The sequence below is a fragment of the Hypanus sabinus genome, chromosome 8, assembly GCF_030144855.1.
Source record: "Hypanus sabinus isolate sHypSab1 chromosome 8, sHypSab1.hap1, whole genome shotgun sequence".
Taxonomy (NCBI): domain Eukaryota; kingdom Metazoa; phylum Chordata; class Chondrichthyes; order Myliobatiformes; family Dasyatidae; genus Hypanus; species Hypanus sabinus.
This window is the reverse complement of record NC_082713.1, coordinates 161,234,247-161,257,744: the sequence shown is the minus strand read 5'-3', so window position 1 is coordinate 161,257,744 and position 23,498 is coordinate 161,234,247. Positions and strand designations below refer to the sequence as shown.

General features: G+C 43.5%; 1 protein-coding gene across 4 annotated transcripts in view; it reads left to right on the top strand.

The window, feature by feature from the left end:
- Positions 1-19,332, top strand: part of LOC132398665 (putative ankyrin repeat protein RF_0381) — an 86,353-nt gene extending 67,021 nt beyond the window's left edge. For all 4 annotated transcript variants that reach the window (XM_059978402.1, XM_059978400.1, XM_059978401.1 and 1 more), the window contains 2 exons: positions 4,264-4,380; positions 18,950-19,332. In XM_059978402.1, coding sequence (XP_059834385.1) covers positions 4,264-4,380; positions 18,950-19,080 — 248 coding nt within the window. In that variant the 3' untranslated portion in view covers positions 19,081-19,332. The remainder of the gene's footprint in view (positions 1-4,263; positions 4,381-18,949) is intronic.
- The last annotated feature ends 4,166 nt before the right edge of the window (positions 19,333-23,498 follow it).

Sequence of the window (23,498 nt, the reverse complement as noted above, 5' to 3'; positions counted from 1 at the left end):
ATGGAATAATGGAACAATGGCACAGACTCAACTGAGTGCAAAGAAGCTATGAGTGGCTGAAAATGCCTTATTTTTCTCCACATTCCCCTATGTGCTCAACAGTCCTGTTCCAGGAAAAAAAGGTATTTTTTTCTCTGTCAGAAAGGCTGGAAAATGCATGTGTCAATGTATCAGGTTACCTATCATTCAGATTTGGTATAGAATTGCTTGTGAGTGTTGTCGTAACACTTTCAGCTAATCAATGTTGTATTACAAAACGTTCCTTGACTTGCTCTCATTTATGAGATGATGCTTCCCAAGGCATGGATTACATTTTCATTCCTACTCTTGCTATTAAATGAGTATACTACCTGGTACTTATGCCATTTTATTAGCATCAGTGCAGGTGGATTTTTTTCCAGAAAGTAGTTTTAATCTTTATTTTCCATTTGTTTTTGTTGGATTTGGGCATAGAATTGTTATTTCTTCTTGAAAATTATCTTCGGTGTATCTGGAGGTGAGGTATTGTCTCAGCTGGAAGGAGTGCTTGGGGGCTTGAATGGAAGCAAGGGAGGAATGGTCCAGCACTTAGGACATTTCCAGTGATAGGTCCCAGGAGGGAGATTAATGGAGAGGGATGAAAGGATAAGTGAATCACAGAGGATTCAAACCCTGAGGAAAGTGGAGAGTGAGGAGGAGGGAAAGATGTGTTTGGTGGTTGAATCCTGTTGGAGACGGCAGAAGTTGCAGAGAATGATGTGTGGGATTTGGAGGCTCGCGGTGTGGTAGGTAAGGTCAAGATGAACTCTATCTCTGTCAAGGCGGCGGGAAGATTGGGTGAGCGCAGAACTCCAGGAAGCGGAGGAAATGTGGGTGAGGGCAGCATCAATGGTGGGGGAAGAGGAAACCCTGTTTTTTAAAGAAGAAGGACATATCTGATGTCCTAGAAAGGAAAGCCTCATCATGGAAACAGATGTGGCAGAGATGAAGGAACTGAGGAAAGGGAATAAAATTTTTACAAGGAGGGAAGAGGTCTAGTCAAGATAGCCATGGGAAATAGTAGAGTTATAAACGACGTTGGTCAACAGTTTGCCTCCAGGGATGTGACGGAGAGATTGAGAAAGGGGAGGGAGGTGCCTGAAATGGACCAAGTAAACTTAAGGACACGGTGGAAGCTGGAGGCAATGTTGATGAAATTGACGAGCTCAGCATGGGTGCATAAAGCAGCACCAATGCAGTCATCAACGTAGCAGAGGAAGAGTTGTGGAGCATTACTGGTGAAGGCTTGTAACATGGACTGTTCTATGTAGCCAACAAAAAGACAGGCATATTTGGGACCCACGCGGGAGCCCATGGCTACCCCTTGAGTTCGGTGAAAATGGAAGGAGCCAAAGGAAAAATTGTTGAGGGTGTGGACCAGTTAAGGCAGACAGAGGAGAGTGATAATGGAGGGGACTTGGTTGGTTCTTTTATTGAAAAAGAAGTGGAGAGATTTGAGGCCTTCTTGATGGAGGATAGTGTTACGAATGTACCACAGCTCTGAGGGGCCGAAGGGTGCTGGGTAGCCCCCTCCTTTGTGAGAATCGCCAGATCACTATTGAGTCACTTCAGGAGACCCAGGAAATGAGAGAAAGACATGCAGAATCCACAAAGAGTTGGAATGTGTCCTGGCCTCTGAAAGGCAGACCCATTGATACTGGCTATTGTCTCTTGGAGCCGGACTTGTGTATTGCATCCTGTGCGATGCAGCGAAGCCCCAGGCAATGAACCGAGGGGGAGGTTGGTGGAGGGATTGCATCATCCCCAACCTGATTGACATCTGAGACCCTGTGAGTCAGGATAAAAGAGGGTCTGTGGGAACAGCCCCTCAGACGCACCAGAACGAATGCAAGCGATCCCATAATAGTGAAAGCTAGTGGGAAGGCCACGTGCGTTCATTTCCATTTGCCCCAGAATCTGTGGTCCTTTCCCACGGAAGAACGGTTTTTAGCTAACAATGGGGAAATCAACTCCCAACGACTCTTGAAGGATTGACATCATAAAAGGAATGGGCAAGTTAAACCTCCGTCTTTCTCTCCAACCAAAAAGTCTGCAGCCTACAGCTTGAATGAACTAAAGTGACTTTTGTATTTCCATCGGACAATACATTATCCCCTAGACAACGATAGAGCTATTTCTTCTTGATTCTTATTATACCCGCGCTTTTAGATTTAGTATTGACGATGTATATTATCTGTATGTTTGCATTGATATTATTTTTGTGTATTTTTATCAATAAATACTGTTAAAAATAGTACCATCAGACTTCAACGGACCTCTCTCTCTTTGCTGGTAAGTGACCCAGTTACGGGATACGTAACAATAGAAGTTTCTAAAGACCGGACATCCATGGTGAAAATGAGACGGTCAGATCCAGGGAATTGAAAATTATTGAGGAGATTGAGAGCATGAAAAGTGTCATGGATGTAGCTAGCAAGGCACTCAATCAGGGGGGATAAGGACATGAGTTCAGTGGGATAGGATCAGACAGAAACAACAGGCCTACCTGGACAGTCAAGCATATGGATCTTGGCTAGGAGGTAGAAGCAAGCAATGCGGGGTAAGGGGAGTAGAAGTTTTTTGAGAGTGAATTGGAAATCTTCAGAGTTGAGGAGGTCAGTTAGTTTTCTGATGGTCTGGATTGAAGTCCTCTTGGTGTCTGAAAGATGCTGCCTGGCCTCAGCAAGTTAGAGATCAGTTTGGTACACTACAACCCTTTCATAGTAAGGTTGGGATTGATGCAGAGAAGTGGAGGGTACTAAATTCAGAAAGATTAAGGTTCAAGGAGGAGAGAGGAGTGCTGAAGTTGAGCTGGTTGATGTCTCATTGGCAATTCAAGGTGAAAAGATCCAGAGCAGGCAGAAAGCTAAAGTGGGTGTCCAAGAGGAGGAGGAGGGTTGGAGATGGGAGAAGGGGTCATTGATGCAGGGTGGGGAATGCTTGCCAGAGAAGTGGGCTCAGAGATCGAGGCAATGGAAGAAGAGTTTAGCATTGCAACGGGCATGGAACTCACTGAGGTGAGGGTGAAAGGGGTCAAAAATAAGGCCAATTGTTGAGGACAGAATGTTTCACCTCAGAAAGGAGAATGTTAGTGGGAATGATGAAGTAAGGGATTAAAGCTAGTGGGTGTGGGTCCTAAGACTCTTGTACCTTCTTCCTGACGCAGCAGTGAACAGAGCATACCCTGGATGGCGGGAGCCTTTGATGATGGATGCTGTTTTCCTGCAACAGCACTCTGTGTAGATGTGCTCAATGGTGGGGAAGGGCTTTACTTGTGACAGGTCTAAGCAAACAGCGTTGCGCTGCACTTCTGCTGATGGAGATTGTACAGGAGATGTTGCTGCTAATCTGAACTGCCTGGAGTATGCAAGTGAGGAAATCAAGGACCTAATTGCACAAGGAGGTATTGAGGCCAAAGTCTTGAAGCTTATTGATCAGGTTTGAGTTTGAGGGGATGATTGTATTGATTGCCAAGCTGTAGTCAATAAAGAGCATCTTGGTGTATGCATCTTTGCTCTCCAGATACTAGAGGGTTGACTGAAGAGCCAATGAAATGTCACTTGATATGGACCTGTTGTAATAGTAGGCAGATTGCAGTGGGCCCAAGTCGCTTCTTAGGCAGGAGTTGATAGGTTTCATCACCAACTTCTCAAAACATTTCATCACAATGGATGTAAGTGAGACTGGATGATACTCGAGACAGGTTACCATGTTCTTCTTATGCACCGGTATAATTGAAGCCTGCTTGAAGCTGGTGGGTACCTCAGCCTGCCAAGGCAAGAGGTTAAAGATATCAATAAACGCTCCAACTACTTGATCAGTCTTTAGTACTCAGCCAGGTACCAGATGCTTTCTGTGGATTCATCCTCCTGTTGAATGCTCTCATCTCAGCCTCAGAGACTGAAATCACAGGGTCACCAGGGCTGTGGGAGTTCATGACCAAGTTAGCAATTGATCAATACAAATTCCTGTTAATTGAAGGACCATACAAACATCTATTATTCACTCAGAAACTTTCTTTCAATGTTGCATACAAAAGGCTGGCAGATGCTTGGATATTCAAGCCAAATTTTGTTTGATTTTTCTTCTGAATTGTAATAAATTTACTAAACTGACTGAAGCAAAAATTGCAATCTGCACCCTGAGATGCCATCATTTGCATTGACAGTGTAAAGTAGATTTTCAAAGAGTCGTGCTGGGGATATGACTACTTCTGGTTCACATGGATATTTTCTTTTCTTCCAGGTGTAAATACAAAGAAAGCAAATAATCAAGGATTTAGAGCATTTGATTTAATACAAGATTACCAGGAATGGATTGAGAGTGGATTCTTCACAAATGAGATCACTTCTTTGTTAAAGGGTAAGTTTCATTCACAACAGTTTATCATCAGAATTTATTTACACTGCCTTTAAAAGAACCCCTTATAACACATATCGCTTAAGGGGGAAAAAAGCAGACTATGTTAATTACTCTGTTCTAGAAATAGACTCTTGACTTTGTTTTTTTTCTGATTTTTAAAATTTTTCTTCATCTTCTAAACTTTTACACTCTTACATAAACTAATTTTAAATGGTACAGTGAGTTACAACACTTTTATTTGCAGCTCTGCCACCTAGCATCAAACTCACAAACTAACTCTGCGCTTTATGAAGTTTAGATTAAAATAGATTGCTGTGGCAAACTTCATTTTAAGTTTCTGTTGTATGTAATTTAGGACATGTAATTAGAAATTGAGTAAATTTAATCCACAACACTGGTGTCTGACAACAAGGTTACCATGAAAAATAAAGAAAGAAATGTAAAAGATGTCTGCAACACACACAAAATGCTGGTGGAACACAGCAGGCCAGGCAGCATTTATAGGGAGAAGCACTGTCAACGTTTCGGGCTGAGACCCTTTGTCCTGAATGCTGTGTTCCAGGAGCATTTTGTGTGTGTTGCTTGAACTTCCAGCAACTGCAGATTTCCTCATGTTTGCTCTGTGAAAGATGTCTGATGTGTTTCTTTGAATGGGTTAGTTCCATGATTCCTCTTTGTTTTGTGACTGTCTGTGGGGAAGATGAATTTCAGGGTTGTATACTGCATACAAACTTTGAAAATAAATGTTCTCAGAACCTTTTGCCTCTTGAAGTTAATGTTTTGGTAACTTAAAATATATTTGTATTGTTACATAATTTAGTAAAGCTAATGGCTTGAATTTTACTCTAATTAATAATCGTTTACTTTATAAATAAATTTCATCACAGAAATTAAACACAGAAAATGCCGGGGATTCTCGGCAGGCAGCATCTGTGGAAAGAACCACAGTAAAGTTGTGATGAGCAGCAGTAATTAGTTCTGCAGTTCTTCATTCAATAAGTAAGAGTGAAGTCAGAATGGTGAAAAAGATTGTTTTCAAGAAAATTGTCCCCCTTATCATTTGATTTTCATTTATTGTTATAGGAGATTAATCTCCCCATTCGTTCACACTCATCATTATTATGTGCCATGTCGTATGATGAAGGTAATTATCGTCTATGGCCATGATTGTTCTTGGCAAATTTTTCTACAGAAGTGATTTGCCATTGTCTTCTTCTGAGCAGTGTCTTTACAAGATGGGTGGCCCCCAGCTGTAATCAATACTCTTCAGAGATTGTCTGCCTGGCGTCAGTGGTCACATAACCAGGACTTGTGATGTGCACCAGCTGCTCATATGACCATCCACCATCTGCTCCCATGGTTTCACATGACCCTGATTGGGAGGCTAAGCAGGTGCTACACCTTGCCCAAGGGTGTCCTGTAGGCTAGTGAAAGGAATGAGCACTTTATACCTCCTTTAGTAGAGATACATTTCCACCCTGCCATCTCTTACCATATTGAAACACTTTATTTAAAATTTTCTTCAGCTTAAAACTATAGTAATTCATTAAAATAGCATGGTTACTGTTTTCTATTTCACAATTATTGATGATCCTGAAAACCTCAGGAAATACTCAAGCAAAGGACCATTATTTCTTTAGTGTTAATCATTTTTAACATTGAAAAACGCCCTGTCAGCTTCATTGACATTTCTTTGGCCTAATTGGGAAGAAGCCCTAAAGCTTCTGTGGTTGCTCTTGTAGATCATTAACTATTATCTTAGGAGAGCTATGGCTTGCTGCCATTGTTACATGTTTAAAATAAAGTGTCTTTGGTTTCAATACAGACTGTTTTTAGTTAATTGGTTGGTAAACAATTTCAAAATATTGTATATACAGTTTCTGAAACCTTTCTCTGCTGCATGTTTTACAATAAAGCAAAATAAATCAGAATATATATATAAAAGACTAAGGAGCAGAAGTAGGCAGTTCAGCCGATCTTTAATGAACATTCTGTTTCCAAATTATAATATTGTAGCGGTGTGCTACATGCAGCGCTAAAATTACGACATGGAGTCGGTAACTACAGTCGAATGAAAAACTTTATTCGAAATCCTCAGCCTCACTTTTAAGCCTCCCTCAACCTGCCCCCCGTGGCGCAGAGGCTCCAAAGCTCTGTGCTCACAAACCCCCGTAGGCTATCTCCCTTAGCCAGAAAGCTGGCTAATTGTGAGCCGGTTCGGATGTGCCAGGAAATGGGTCGCCACATAACCCCCACCCCAGAACAGGTGATACACCCCCCAATGTCCACAGTCTGAGCCAGAACATGCTTGGGAGGTCGGCCTCTGCGCCGAGGTGCCCGAAACTCGGCCGGTTGAGCCAGGCCCACATGGGCCGGTTTGAGTCGGTCCACCGTGAAAACCTCCTCTTTCCCCCCAATGCCCAGCACGAACGTGGACCCGTTGTTCCGGAGCACCAAAAACGGCCCCTCGTATGGCCGCTGCAGCGGTGGCCGATGCCCGCCCCTTCGTACAAACACAAACTTACAGTTCTGCAGGTCTTTGGGTACGCAGGTCGGGTGCCGCCCGTGCTGTGAAGTGGGTATGGGGGCCAGGTTACCGAGCTTCTCACGTAGTCTGCCCAGGACTGCTGCGGGATCTTCCTCTTGCCCCTGTGGGGCTGGTAGGAACTCCCCGGGGACGACCAGGGGCGCGCCGTATACCAACTCGGCCGACAAGGCGTGCAGGTCGTCCTTGGGTGCTGTGCGGATGCCGAGTAAGACCCAGGGAAGCTCGTCCGCCCAGTTGGCTCCTCTCAGGCGGGCCATGAGGGCCGACTTCAGGTGACGGTGGAAACGCTCCACTAGCCAGTTCGACTGTGGGTGGTAGGCAGTTGTGTGGTGCAGCTGAGTTCCCAAAAGGCTGGCCATAGCTGACCACAGGCTGGAGGTGAACTGGGCGCCTCTGTTGGAGGTAATGTGGGCCGGTACACCAAAGTGAGATATCCAGGTGGTGATCAGGGCTCGGGCGCAAGATTCGGAGGTGGTGTCGGTGAGTGGGACCGCCTCTGGCCATCTTGTGAACCAGTCCACGATAGTCAGGAGGTGCCGCACTCCGTGCGACACTGGCAGGGGGCCCACGATATCCACATGAATGTGGTCGAAACGCCGGTGGGTGGGATGGAACTGCTGCGGTGGGGCTTTGGTGTGCCGCTGCACGTTGGCCGTCTGGCAGTGCATGCACGTTTTGACCCATTCACTGACCTGCTTGTGGAGTCTATACTGAACAAACCTGCTGGAAACCATCCGGACAGTCGTCCGGATGGAGGGATGCGCCAAGTTATGAATGGAGTCGAAAACATGGCGCTGCCAGGCTGTCGGGACGACGGGACGGGGCTGGCCGGTGGCGACGTCACAGAGTAGGGTCCTCTCATCCGGGCCTACGGGGAGGTCCTGGAGCTGCAAACCGGAGACTGCGGTTCTGTAACTCGGAATCTCCTCATCTGCCTGCTGCGCCTCTGCCAGTGCCTCAAAGTCTTCCCCTTGGGAAAGGGCATGAATGGTAGGGCGAGAGAGCGCATCCGCCACGACATTGTCCTTACCCGAGACGTGCCGGACATCCGTCGTGTATTCAGAGATGTAGGACAGGTGGCGTTGCTGGCGGGACGACCAGGGGTCGGACGCTTTTGTAAACGCAAAGGTAAGCGGTTTGTGGTCCGTGAACGCGGTGAAGGGCCGATCTTCTAGGAAGTACCTGAAATGCCGGATTGCCAGGTAGAGTGCCAACAGTTCCCGGTCGAAAGCACTGTACCTGAGCTCGGGTGGCCGCAGGTGTTTGCTGAAAAACGCCAGGGGTTGCCAGCGACCTGCGATGAGTTGCTCCAGCACCCCACCGACTGCCGTGTTAGATGCGTCCACTGTGAGGGCGGTAGGGGCGTCAATTCTGGGATGTACTAGCATTGCGGTGTTCGGCAAAGCTTCCTTCGTTTGAACGAAAGCGGCGATGGACTCCTCGTCCCAGGCAATGTCCTTGCTCGGACCTGACATCAGGGCGAACAGGGGGCGCATGATCCGGGCAGCTGAAGGGAGGAAGCGGTGGTAGAAATTTACCATACCTACGAATTCCTGAAGGCCTTTGATCGTGGTGGGTCGGGGGAAGTGGCGGACTGCATCTACCTTAGCGGGCAGAGGGGTTGCCCCATCTTTAGTAATCCTGTGGCCCAGGAAGTCAATGGTATCGAGTCTGAACTGGCATTTGGCGGGGTTGATTGTAAGACCGTACTCACTCAGTCGGGCGCAGAGTTGACGGAGGTGGGACAGATGCTCCTGACGACTGCTGCTGGCTATGAGGATGTCGTCCAAATAGATGAACGCGAAGTCCAGGTCCTGTCCCACCGCCTCCATTAGCCGCTGGAACGTCTGTGCGGCATTCTTCAGGCTGAATGGCATGCGGAGGACCTCGAAAAGGCCAAACGGGGTGATGAGAGCCGTTTTGGGGACGTCGTCAGGATGCATTGGGATTTGATGGTACCCTCGGACGAGGTCTACCTTGGAGAAGATCCGTGCACCGTGCAGGTTTGCTGCAAAGTCCTGAATGTGCGGCACAGGGTAGCGGTCCGGTGTGGTAGCCTCTTTCAGCCTGCGGTAGTCGCCGCACGGTCTCCAGCCTCCCGTCGCTTTGGGCACCATGTGCAGGGGGGAGGCCCATGGGCTGTCGGACCGCCGGATGATCCCCAATTCCTCCATCCTCTGGAACTCCTCCTTCGCCAGTCAGAGCTTGTCCGGGGGAAGCCGCCGAGCGCGGGCGTGGAGGGGTGGTCCCTGGGTCGGGATGTGGTGCTGTACGCCATGTCGGGGCATGGCGGCTGTGAACTGCGGTGCCAGAACCGATGGGAAATCCGCCAGGACCCTGGTGAAGTCGTTGTCGGACAGCGTGATGGAGCCGAGGTGAGGGGCTGGCAACTGGGCTGCACCCAGGGAGAACGTCTGAAAGGTCTTGGCGTGTACCAGTCTCTTCCTGGGCAGGTTGACCATTAGGCTGTGAGCCCGCAAAAAATCCGCACCCAGAAGCGGTTGGGCTACGGTGGCCAGTGTAAAGTCCCACGTGAACTGGCTGGAGCCGAACTGTAGCTGCACCTGACGAGTGCCATAGGTCCTTACTGTGCTGCCGTTCACGGCCCTCAGGGGGGGCCCCGGTGCCCTGCTGCGGGTGTCGTAACTCATCGGAGGTAAAACGCTGATCTTGGCACCAGTGTCGACCAAAAACCGGCGTCCCAACCTTCTGTCCCACACATACAGGAGGCTATCCCGATGGCCAGCCGCCGTAGCCATCAGCGGCGGCTGGCCCTGGCGTTTCCCGGGAACTTGCAGGGCGGGCGACAACGGCGGGCTTCTGTGCCCCACCGCTGGTGGTCATTGGGCCGGGGGTTGGCGGGCTCTGCGGCCGGGCCTGGACTGGTTTGCTGCTGGGAGCGTGGCTGGGAGATCTGCGCGATGGACGCCCCCCTCACCTTTTTGGCGTTCCACAGCAAGTCCGCCCGGGCTGCCACCTTCCGGGGGTCACTGAAATCCGCATCGGACAGCAGCAGGCGTACGTCCTCGGGCAGCTGCTCCAGGAATGCCTGCTCAAACATGAGGCAGGGTGTGTGTCCGTCGGCCAGAGACAACATCTCATTCATTAAAGCCGAAGGAGGTCTGTCGCCCAAGCCATCCAGGTGCAGTAAACGGGCAGCCCGCTTGCGCCGTGAGAGTCCGAAAGTCCTGAGGAGCAGGGCTTTGAATTCCGTGTACTTGCCGTCTGCCGGGGGCGACTGTACAAACTCCGCGACCTGGACCGCTATGTCCTGGTCGAGGGAGCTCACCACGTAGTAATAGCGGGTGTCTTCTGAGGTGATCTGGCGAACGTGGAATCGGGCTTCGGCTTGCTGGAACCATAGGTTCGGTCGCTGTGTCCAGAAACCCGGCAGTTTCAACGAAACCGCATGAACAGAGGCGGCGTCGGTCATTTCTGGTCCAAAAATCGTTTGGACCATTGGGGTCACCAATTGTAGCAGTGTGCTACATGCAGCGCTAAAATTACGACACGGAGTCGGTAACTGCAGTCAAAGGAAAAACTTTATTCGAAATCCTCAGCCTCACTTTTAAGCCTCCCTCAACCTGCCCCCCGTGGCGCAGAGGCTCCAAAGCTTTGTGCTCACAAACCCCCGTAGGCTATCTCCCTTAGCCGGAAAGCTGGCTAATTGTGAGCCGGTTGGGATGTGCCAGGAAATGGGTCGCCACAATATTTTACAAGGCGCCACAGTAGTGAAGTGGTTAGCATGATGCTCTGACGGCCTGAGGTGTCAGAGTTCAGTGTTCAGTTTCTGACATTGCCTCAAGGAATTTGTACATTCCTTTCCATTCCTCCTCCCACATTCCAAAGACGTACTGGTTAGTAGGTTAATTGGTCATTTCAAATGATCAGCCAAGGGTTAAATTGTATCAAAAACATTGATTTAATTCAGGTTGGTTTTGGTCAACCTGCAAGAAGAGCCAAAGCAGGAATCCATATCATAGACATTAGGAAGCTAATCCTCATATCACAAGGCAGCAAGTAAAATAATACCTCTGCATTTTGCAATGGAAGGACCGATGACTTTGCTAGATTGATGATAGAATAGAACTGCTATGCAACAGTCTAAGAATTTCATGTTTATGCCAGTTTTATTTCAGAAATTGCTAACTCACATCATTCAATTCAATATAAACTTCACTTTGTCATAAAGAAGAGATCCAGAGATGCAAAATCCAGTTCACTTTTGCAAAAGGAATTGATACCACTTTTTTTGTGCACTGAATCAGAATCAGATTTAATATCACTAGCAGGTCATGAAATTTGTTTTGTGGCAGCAGTACAGCACAATACATAATAATGAAAAGAACTATAGAAACGTAGAAACCCTACAGCACAATACAGGCCCTTCGGCCCACAAAATTGTGCCGAACATGTCCCTACATTAGAAATTACTACGCTTACCTTTAGCCCTCTATTTTACTAAACTCCATGTACCTATCTAAAAGTCTCTTAAAAGACCCTATCATATCCGCCTCCACCACCGTAGTTGGCAGCCCATTCCATGCACTCGTCAAGTCAAGTCAAGTCACTTGTATTGTCATTGCGACCATAACTGCTGGTACAGTACACAGTAAAAATGAGACAACGTTTTTCAGGACCATGGTGTTACATGGTGTTACTCACCACTCTCTGAGTAAAAAAACTTACCCCGACATCTCCTCTGTACCTACTCCCCAGCACCTTAAAACTGTCCTGATGCCTGATGTCCTGATGAAGGGTCTCGGCCCGAAACGTCGACAGTGCTTCTCCTTATAGATGCTGTCTGACCTGCTGTGTTCCACCAGCATTTTGTGTGTGTTGTTTGAATTTCCAGCATCTGCAGATTTCCTCGTGTTTGCACCTTAAAACTGTGTCCTCTTGTGGCAACCATTTCAGCCCTGGGAAAAAACCTTTGACTATCCACACTATCAATGCCTCTCATCATCTTATAGACCTCTATCAGGTCATCTCTCGACCTCCTTCGCTCCAAGGTGAAAAGGCTGAGCAAAGACCAATATCTTGGCAGGGAGGTTTGCTAAGGCGACTGGGGAGAGTTTAAACTAGAATTGTTGGGGGTTGGGAACCGAACTGAAGAGACTGGGGAAGAGGAGGTTGGCTCACAAATAGAGAAAGCTTGTAGACAGTGCAAGAGGAACGATAGGCAGGTGATAGAGAAGGGACGTGCTCAGATTGAAGGCTTGAGATGTCTCTATTTTAATTCAAGGAGTGTTGTGAACAAAGCAAATGATGTGGTGGCCATTACAAAGACTTGGATGGCTCAGGGATAGGAATGGTTACTTCAAGTGCAGGGTTTTAGATGTTTCAGAAAGGACAGGGAGGGAGGCAAAAGAGGTGGGGGCATGGTGCTGTTGATCAGAGATAGTGTCATGGTTGCAGAAAAGGCAGACGCCATGAAGGGACAGTCTACAGAGTCTCTGTGGGTGGAAGTTAGGAGTGTTTTTTATAGACCACCCAATAGTAACAGGGATATCGAGGAGCAGATAGGGAAACAGATCCTGGAAAGTTGTCATAATAACACAGTTATGATGGGAAATTTTAATTTCCCAAATATCGATTGGCAACTCTCTAGAGCAAGGGGTTTAGATGGGGTGGAGTTTGTTAGGTGTGTTCAGGAAGGTTTCTTGACATGGTATGTAGATAAGCCCACAAGAGGAGAGGCTGTACTTGATTTGATATTGGGAAATGAACCTGGTCAAGTGTCAGATCTCTCAGTGGGAGAGCATTTTGGAGATGGTGATCATAATTCTATTTCCTTTACAATAGCATTGGAGAGAGATAGGAATAGAGATGTTAGAAAAATGTTTAATTGGAGTAAGGGGAATTATGAGGCTATCAGGCAGGAAATTGGAGGCTTAAGTTGGAAACAGATGTTCTCAGGGAAAAGTACAGAAGAAAATGTAGCAAATATTCAAGGTATATTTGTGTAGATTTCTGTATAGGTACATTCCAATGAGACAGGGAAGTTATGGTAGGGTACAGGAACTGTGGTGTACAAACCTCCCCACCAAGATATTGGTCCCCTTGTGATTCAAGTGCAACCTGTCCTTTTTGTACAGGTCACACCTGCCCCAAAAGAGGTCCCAATGATCCAGAATTCTGAATCCCTGCCCCCTGCTCCAATCCCTCAACCACACATTGATCCCCCACCTCATCCTATTCCTATTCTCACTGTCATGTGGCACAGGCAGTAATCCCAAGATTACTACCTTTGCTGTCCTGCTTCTCAACTTCCTTCCTAACTCCCTGTAGTGTGTTTTCAGGACCTCTTCCCTTTTCCTACCTATGTCATTGGTACCAACATGTACCACAACCTCTGGCTGTTCTCCTTCCCGCTGCAGGATACCTTGGATGCGATCTGAAATATCTCAGATCCTGGCACCTGGGAGGCAAACTAGCATCCAATTTTCTTGACTGTGTCCACAGAACCATCTCTCTGACCCTCCTAACTAAAAAGTCCCCTATCAGTACTGCCTTCCTCTTCCCTTCCCTATCCTTCTGAGCCACAGGGCCAGACTCTGTGCCAGAGGCACGGCCACTGCCGCTTCCCCCAGGTAGGTTGACCCCCTGGTTGAGATTGTATAAGAGCTAATGACTTTTAGGAAAACTTTGATGATTACTTAGTATTGTTAATGGATGATTGTCAGAGCTGGACTGGATAGCGTAAGTTAAAATATGCATTTGTTGGTGAAGGTTTTGCTTCTTCCTTTGCCCTTGTCCACTCTTTGCAGCAAGGGACCATACCCTGAGGGATTCTTGTATTTGCTACGTTCACACATTTACATTGTTTCTTCCTGAACCTGACAGCATGCAGGAACTAAAGTCAACTTGTTGAATTCAGAAGCAATGAAATATTCTATACTGTCTCAAACTCATGTTGCTATCCTTTCCAGCACTTCCAATTTGTTCTTCCACTAGTTATTGGAAAGAGCAATTATCTCTACTTTATGAAGTAAAGTTATAGATCCAAATTAGCATGTGTGTCACAATATTATTCACAGTTAATGTGCATTAATTTGGAAAAGGTCATCATTGGCATTGTTTAAGTACTTGAATTTTTGCACAAGGAGCACACAAAAATCCTATTTGAATAACACTAGAACCAGCTACCGTGGCATAGTTTTATATTAATTCATGTTTTCATACATGATTGAATTCTTGGGCCTTTACTACTTAATTATGAATTACTTTGTCCTTCAACCACAAATATAACAAGACTGAGTCTACAGTCCTCTCCTTAGATGCTGCCTAACCTACTGAGCTCCTCCAGCATTACGTGTGTGTAACTCTAGTAATCTCCATATTTTTTCAGATTTGAGAGACTAGATTTTCTGGTCTGTAGGTCAGACGTATATTTATTTGCTCATTCTTTTTTTGTTTTAAATTGAGAAATATAACTCAAAATAATATTTTAATTGTTCATTGCAATGTATTAACTGCTTCATTTGGATTGCTAATCATTCCTTCAAAACTCCACATCTTTCATTCTGAATATTATATAAAATAAAATACTGTGTAAATGTTCTACATAAGATACAGCAAGTTTCAATTTTCTGACAAAATAATGCAAATACTTTATTGTTCACATCATAATTTCCTGCTCTCAAGATGTTTGTTAATTTTATTTGGCAACAATCAAATTACTTTATTATTACTAACTAGTTTAGCACAGAGGTATCTAGACTTTTTTGGGTTACTGTTCCCTTAGCTCCCATACCACATCCCCAGTGCCCTCTCCCACTTTTCTAGTTATTTCATGAAAACTATAAAGAGTTTTGATTTATGAAGCACAGTGAAAAAAATAGGAAATGACAATTCAAAGCAGTGACAAATAATTGCAAAAATTATTCAAACCTATTTAGAGCCGCTAATAAAATTATTTCTTTAATTAATTATAATGAAAACAATTTTCATCAACAATTTTAGATTGTATATTAGTGGCCTAACTATTCACTACTTCGTTACTTTTTCAACTTTCAATATATGGATGGGCTCGGAGCAGTGATATCAGCTTCTCAACATCCGGCTGAATGTCACTCAAAAGGAGTCACAGGTCCCCATGCTCAGTAGTTTGTCTCACTGCTTTGAAAGGAGTTGGGTGATTGCACTGAAACCATGCTCCACTAAATATGACATTGAAAAGGCAATAAGGAACATCTTGACCTTTTTCCACAGTGCAGGGTAGCTTTTATAGAAACATAGAAACATAGAAGTTCAGGGATTACTTTCTGCAATCAAAAGTCTCGATATGATTTTTTGAATCTCAGCTTCAGCTCTAAGTCATTTTGTAGCAAGATCAGTTCTTCCTTCATTTTTCCTGTCAGTTCCTTATTACAAGTCAGGAATGGATTCTTTACCTAATCTGGAATTTGGATTGAGAGAAGATTCTGAAATCTCTCGATGGCTTTATACTGCTCACCCAGGAGGGTACAGTATACTTGAAAATCATCATCAGGTATTCTATTTCTTCCAACTCAGAGAGACTCGAAAATTGGAAAATTTCTGAGCCTCTCTGAATTGGAAGAGAAAGCCCAAAATTGCACTAAAATAGGGTTAAATTGGACAGAAAGGCGGAGATGACTGATTTGATTTTGATCACTTCCTTGCAATTGAAGACTGATTTCATGAAACTTTGCAAATATTTGAGATAAATAAGCAATGTCATGCCTAATATTTTTGAGTTGATTACTGAATGAAGCATTTGAGTCTTCAAAGACTTTTATCACAGTTTCAAAAAGCGCCTGAAAGAGCCATTTGACTTCTGTACGCAACAGCAAACATTAAAACTGTTCAGCAATCTCAATACAAAACTCTTGAAGTAGTCGAGAATTGAGAGCATGAAATTATGCTCTTGGGGACTTGACGACTTGAATTTATTTACTGCTGTGATAACAGTATTTAATGATTTTGCAGCCATTGCTAAGGGTTCTTTTGTGACAAGATATTGTATGGAAATTACACAGTAAATATGCTAGGTACCATTTTTTCAAGAAAGTAATAACTGCACGGTGGCATTCTGTTATTGATCTGTTGCCCAAGCAAGAATATTGGTGTGGAATTTCTTTCTCTTTGAAAAATTGCTCAACAACCTGAAATATTGACTTCTCCGTTGTATCTGTTTCTAGTCCCTTTGCAAATAACAACTCTTGAACCATTGCTTTATGAAGCAAACGTAACAAAGAAGCAAAGATTCTTTAGGCAACACAAGTGAATCTGCAGATGCTGGAAATAACTGGGGTGATATATATCCGGTGCTCCCGATGTGGCCATTTCTACATTGGGGAGACCTGCCGCAGACTGGGAGACCGTTTCGCCAAACACCGGCGCTCAGTCCTCCAGCAGTGGCGGGATCTCCCTGTGGCCACACACTTCAATTCCACAGACCACTCCCACTCCGATATGTCTCTCCATGGCCTCCTCTACCGTCAAGATGAGGCCACACGCAGGTCGATGGAGCAATACCTTATCTTCCGCCTAGGTAGCCTCCTACCTGCCGGCATGAACATTCAACTCACAGACCTCCGTTGATACCCCTGCCCCCCTTACCCCATCCCTATCTATAATTTTAGTCTGGTTCTCTTTCTCTCTCTTTTCCCCCCTCACTATAATCTCCCCCCAGCCCTACCTTTCTTTCTCTTTTATTTCCCATAATTCTCCACCTTCCCTCTAGCCCATTTCCCTCCAGCCTATCACTTCCCAGCTCTCTACTTCATCCCTCCCCCCGCTTCTTATCCCCCCTCGACCATCCCATGTCACTTCACTCCTGATGAAGGGTTTTGGCCCGAAACGTCGTCACTACCTCCTCCCATAGATGCTGACTGGCCTGCTGAGTTCTGCCAGCATTTTATGTTTTTAGCAAAGATTCTTTGCCTGGCAAAGTTGGCTTATCCAACTGCAGAGCAAATTCTGTGGTCCTAAGTATGTTGCACATTCACAGACATTTCACCTATTCGTCTTTGAACAGAGTTGTTGTGGAGTAGAATCAATTATTTGCTCTGCTGAATTATGCAAAGCTGTTATCACAACTTCCCTTACTGCTGGCAGAATTTTTTCCTCTCCAATTGCGTGGAGCTTTCCACATTTTTTGTTGTGAAGTGCAGGCAGACATGTTTTGAAGAGTTTTCCATTTCTGAAAGCTTTCACAAAGTGACTGAAACAAGCCAAGTTCTTGTTTTCTTTATCATATAACCATATAACAATTACAGCACGGAAACAGGCCATCTCAGCCCTTCTAGTCCATGCCGAAAGCTTACTCTCACCTAGTCCCACTGACCTGCACTCAGCCCATAACCCTCCATTCCTTTCCTGTCCATATACCTATCCAATTTTTTAAAAAATGACAAAATCGAACCTGCCTCTACCACTTCAACTGGAAGCTCGTTCCACACAGCTACCATGCTCTGAGTAAAGAAGTTCCCCCTTGTGTTACCCCTAAACTTTTGCCCCTTAACTCTAAACTCATGTCCCCTTGTTTGAATCTCCCCTACTCTCAATGGAAAAAGCCTATCCACGTCAACTCTATCTATCCCCCTTATAATTTTAAATACCCCTATCGTCCCCCCTCAACCTTCTATGCTCTAAAGAATAAAGACCTAACTTGTTCAACCTTTCTCTGTAACTTAGGTGCTGAAACCCAAGTAACATTCTAGAAAATCTCCTCTGTGTACTCTCTATTTTGTTGACATCTTTCCGATAATTCGGTGACCAGAACTGTACACAATACTCCAAATTTGGCCTCACCAGTGCCTTGAACAATTTTAACATTGCATCCCAATTCCTATACTCAATGCTCTGATTTATAAAGGCCAGCATACCAAAAGCTTTCTTCACCACCCTATGCACATGAGATTCCACCTTCAGGGAACTATGCACCATTATTCCTAGATCACTCTGTTCTACTGCATTCCTCAATGCCCTACCATTTACCACGTATGTGCTATTTTAATTAGTCCTACCAAAATGTAGCATCTCACACTTATCAGCATTAAACTCCATCTGCCATCTTTCAGCCCACTCTTCTAACTGGCCTAAATCTCTCTGCAAGCTTTGAAAACCTACTTCATTATCCACAACGCCACCTATCTTATCATTGAAGAATGTTCAATGTTTTCCAAAGTTCAAGGAGCTCGGAGAATTTCATTCCCTCATTTGAAAATAAACTTCACCCAACAGACACATTGGCTGCTGTTGGTTGCTTGGTGCTGGTATAAATCCATATTTCAGATACTTCACTCTATATTGTCTAACACTTCTTATTTTGTTTATTCTGTTTCTTCCATTTATGTTACGGATTTGTGACCACAGTCCATCATCTATTGTTTAAGCCTACCCTCAAGCACTGAATTTATAAAGGGGAAAGTTATGACATTATCAAAGCTCAGGCAATACCCAACTCCCTGATTGAAGGTGCATAAAGTGGGGCAGCAATATCTCCTTTGGGCCATGGATTGGAGAAATGTGGTCAAGACCATTTGAAAGGGCAGATTCTGAACTTTGCCCGATTCAACTTCATACCTTAATTCACAGGAATTGCATGATTAGAGTATGGGAATCGTACTAGCCAACACTGTACTTACAGTAGTGAACAGCAAAAATGTGTGTGCCAGGCCCAGAAATAACACAATCTCTTCAGTCCGATTTCTCATGATATGCTAAATACAGAAGTGTTAAATTGCTTTTCAATAACTGTAACTCGTTTTGAGCAAAGTCTAAGAGAATGGTAGGTTAGCAAGTGATGAGCTGATTATATGATAATTATAATCAGCTACGAGGCACTAAGGATCAACCGCTTTTAATAAGGAATTCATTCTTAAATTAAGCCTGTAATCCCTCAGCTGCCCCCTTGCTACTGAGCACCTCACCTCACAGCCCCTTTTATCTTTATTGCCCCTTTATAAACTCCCACCTCCCCACTGGTTTTAGCATTTGTTTCTGATGCTTTTGAAAACCACAACCTGACAGAAATATCTCTTTGTCTTCCAGCCTATGAACTTGATCGGTCCTGTAGTCTTGTTCGAAACATCAACATGAAACTGAAGATGGTGGAAGCAAGTCAGAAGCTACCTGTTTTCAACAGCCAGCTGAAACAATCTTTCTTTTGGTTCAAAACCTGATCATCACTTTTCACAATAATGTTTAAACCATGAGAAGTTCCCATATACCTGCAAACGATGCAAGTAAATGTTCATGGATTTTAGGCAAAGTGTTTCATTGATATTCAATAAGGTGAAAAATATGCCCTTCACAGAATGTTGTCAATTTAATTTTTATTCAAGTAGAATAATGTTATGCCTTATTTCTTTGTACAGTAAACTACAAGAAAATCATTATACAGTGATGTACTTTGTTTTATTTTGGTCATTGCATTAAACATTTAGAAACTATTAACACACTACATGCTGTGTATTTTTGACGGTGTTCAAAAAGGTTGAACAATTTACTTGCTCTATACAGTGGAATTTTCCAGAAAGTCTGTGTCTTTAGTGCCAGTGTTCAGAATGACATCACCATTTCTATCAGCCACAATACACTTTCCTCTTGAAAGGTGCAGTGTTGCTTTAACTTACGCTAGTGAGCATTGATTTTGGGTCCTTTGACGATGCATGAAGCCAATGAACAGTGTAGTTGCTGCTGACAGCATGGGCAAACCATGAAGAGGCAGCGTAAGATGCTGTGCTGCTTGTACTTAATCTAACTAGTGCAGATTAATTGTGTATAATAATTCCTGAGCAAGTTTTTGGAGGTTATTCAGTTTATCCCCTCTGTGTATATATCTGAAAGAGCTATAGTAGAAAGATTTTGACAACCTATTTTGTTTCCATTTTCTAGAAATCTAAGGGAAGCCTGTAATGCTCGAGGAAGCAGTTGTGATTTTTTATGCCTCTGAACTCCATTGCTATTGTAAGATCTTCAAACACTGATGTCGTTTGCCATCAATCAAAACATAAATATAGAATAATAGTAAATTGCTAAGAAGTAAGGAGCTGCATCACATTTCCTATCTCTGATCAGAAGAACGAATAAAATGAGGCATAGCTCTCTGATTTAAAAGAGAATAATGCCAAGCCTTCAACTTTGAATCCTGATGAAATTGTAAACTGTGGTTATGTTAGTGTCCTCCATTCTCTCCTATCAGATTCCTTCTTCTTCAGCTCTTTATCTCTTCCACCTATCACATTCCAGCTTCTCACTTCATACCCCCACCCCACCCACTCACCTTCCTTCTCACCTGGTTTCACTTATTATACTGGATGACAAAGATTTTGCTTCCCAAATTCTTTTAGGTACTGTATATCTTGTGGATTTTGAGCTGCTGATATGAAAATCACCATGGAATTTCCCTTTCATGCACAATTTAAAAAAAAATCACCTATATTTGCCATTTCAATTATTTCAATTCATAATTCAGGTCAATTAAAATGTTGCCCGCAATGTAAACTGAAAAGTTTCCTCTCTTGTCCAGACATGCCTGTGCATGCTTTGACAGGGGAGATGCTGCATGGCAGGATAGGTTTTATAAAGGCTATATATTTTCCATGAAGGATTTCGATATTTAAGCCAGATGCTTCCCAGGATAACTGATGCGAAGATTAAGGAAGGTATTTTTGTTGGTTCACAAATCAAACAGGTCATCAATGACAGGCAATTCAAAGAACTTCTAGTGGAACTGGAGAAAATCACATGGAAGGGATTCAAGGAAGCTGTTGAAATTTTTTTGGCAAATACAAAACACCAAATTACATGCAGTGCATTGACAACATGCTTGAGGCATACAAATTATTGAAGTGCAACATGTCACAAAAGATTCATTTTCTGCATTCCCATTTAGACTTCTTCCCTGCACTGTCAGTGATGAAAGATTTTACCAGGATATTGTGGTCTTGGACAAATGGTATCAGGGCATCTGGAATCTATCAGTGCTAGCTAGCTATTGTTGGACACTTAAACGAGAAGCCTCAGACACTGACTGCAAATGAAAATAATCAATAAAACATTTTAAGTTTAGTTGAATGCAATTAAATGCATTATATTCAATAAAAGTTAGTTTTTTGTTTCTCCAACTACCTACATCATACAAGTAGGCTGAAGCTGTATTTGTGTTCAGCTTCAAGCAGTCTACCACAAACAAAAAAAATTCTGAGGGAGCAACACTTTTGAAATAAATTGTTGTCCAGTGTTATTTGCTGGCTTGTATTCCTTACCCTCTCTCCAATTTCTTTTTCTGACGTCTTCCCCCCTTCCCTTCCAGTCCGAAATGTCAACTGTTTTTTGCTGTCCGTAGAAGTTGCCTGACCTGCTGAACTCCTTCAACATTTGTGTGTGATACATTCGAGTATATTATATGGCTCAGTCTGTGATAACGTGGATTTTTTGTTTGATTTGTAAAATGTACAGATAATGAATGAGGTTAGGAGATGGATTCAAAAGCTGAAGAATGTACAATTAAGTGTGCCGCTGACCGTGGATATAAATGCAATCAAAATGGTTTTGCTATTTTCAGTGTTTTATGTTTACTTCGTTAAAAATAATTTTTCATCCTTGGTTAGATAAAATAGCACAGATATGAAACAGCCTTCATTTCTAAACATGGATTATATTACAGAAGGCTAACGTATGGAAAGATGCTCCTTTTGATTGTTGGTATGGTAACTAAAACATGTCTGTGCAGTTTCAACATAACTCTATGGTAAATTAAGCTTGGGACTCTCAAAATGTTTTATCACTTTTAGGACAAACCTCTACATTTTGCATTGCTTTGAAAATACCAAACTCATTACAAATCTAAGTAAGAAGTTGAACCGCAAATCGAATCTATGGTATTGGTAACTAAAGCTGTGTTTTATTTCAGGCTCAGGATGTGATGGGACAGAAGCTTTAATATCTAACCCATATAAAAGGTGAAAATCTTGCAAGCAGTTCAGGGTAATTTTGTAACTGATCCCTACTTGAAAGATAAGAGGAAATGCTATAAGTCCCAAGATTCTTTTATCTTTCTTTTTCAACAGTTAAACATCTTTCATTTTTTTTCTCTCAATGTGTAATGTCTTAAAACTAAGCATCAGGATCAGAATCAGGGTTAATATTACTGGCATATGTCATGAAATTTGTTGTTATGCGGCAGCAGTGCATTGCAATATTAGTAATAAAAGCAGTAAATTTCAGTAAGAACTATATATATATTGAATTAAATAAGTAGTGCAAACAGAGGGAATAAAATATAGTGAGGTAGTTTCCATGGATTCAATGTCCTTTCAGAAATCGGATGGCAGAGGGGAAGAAGCTATTCCTGAATCACTGAGTGTGTGCCTTCAAGCTTCTGTACCTCCTCCCTGATGGTAGCAATGAGAAAGAGGCATGTCCTGGGTGGAGATGGGGGTCCTTCGTGATGGTTTCCTCTTTTTTGAGACCTTGCTCCTTGGAGATGTCCTGAATGCTGAGGAGGCCAGTGCCATGATAGAGCTGTGCTGATGATGAAACCAATTTTCCATGTCAAAAAAATTTTAAATTGCTTTCAATGTTCAATAATCCAATAACATGAGACACTGCAAATACTCACGGCAAATTGTGAAGCACTAGAAGTTGTTGGGCAATTCTGTAATTAGCTTTTCACTGAAGACCTTTTAATTATTTTTAAGAACTTCCTTCATTGGTACATTAATTCCCCATTACACCCACTATAGAGCATTAACTTTAGCAGTGTAATGATTATTTATTATTGCTTGTCAAGCTCTCTGGCCTAGTTAATGAATAACTTCCACCATAAGGTCACATTCCTTCAGGATAAGAATTGTAAAATGGTTATTTTTTAAATGACAATTTTTTAAAAATATATTAAATTTTCTTCTCTTTTCCCCTCTTAATCCTGTCTTTTTTTCTCTGTCCGATTTCACTAATTCATTCATCTTAATTTTATCTCAATTTCAACTGTTCCATTCGTTTTGTAGCCGGCTGGAGGGGTAGTAGCATCAACATCAGACTACAATGCAAGTGCTCCAGGGTTCAAATCTAGCTGGTTGCTTGCATGCTTTCCATTTGTGCTGAGTTGAGCGTCAAGCTAGCAACATGGCCTCTTAAAAAAAAAAGACAATATGCTAAAGAAATGGCAGGGTTGTCACCCAATGCTCCACAAGGCGTGGAGAGGAATAACAATTTGTTTTGTAGTCTTTAATTCTCTTTGGTTAAGGAGCTAATGCATTGTTGATCGCTCAGTTACTAAGGTCACAATGCCTCATTTCCCTTGCTATTAGGTTTTCAGCCTGTATTTCCAGTTGGTTAGGAATTAGTTTTACAGTGCAACGTAACAACGTATAAGATACACTTGTTCAGTGAATTCTGTCCCATTATTTAATCTATGTAGTTCTGGCAATGGGTAAACTTTTTCTTAAGTGATCTTTGTGCTCGTTATCTATTTTTTCACACTCAATTACATCACCCCTCTTCCCTCCCCTGTAATGAAAGCTTGAGTTTTATTACTGTTTTGAATCAATGTTCCTCACACAGTTAAAAAGCTGTAGTTGCATTTAGACACATA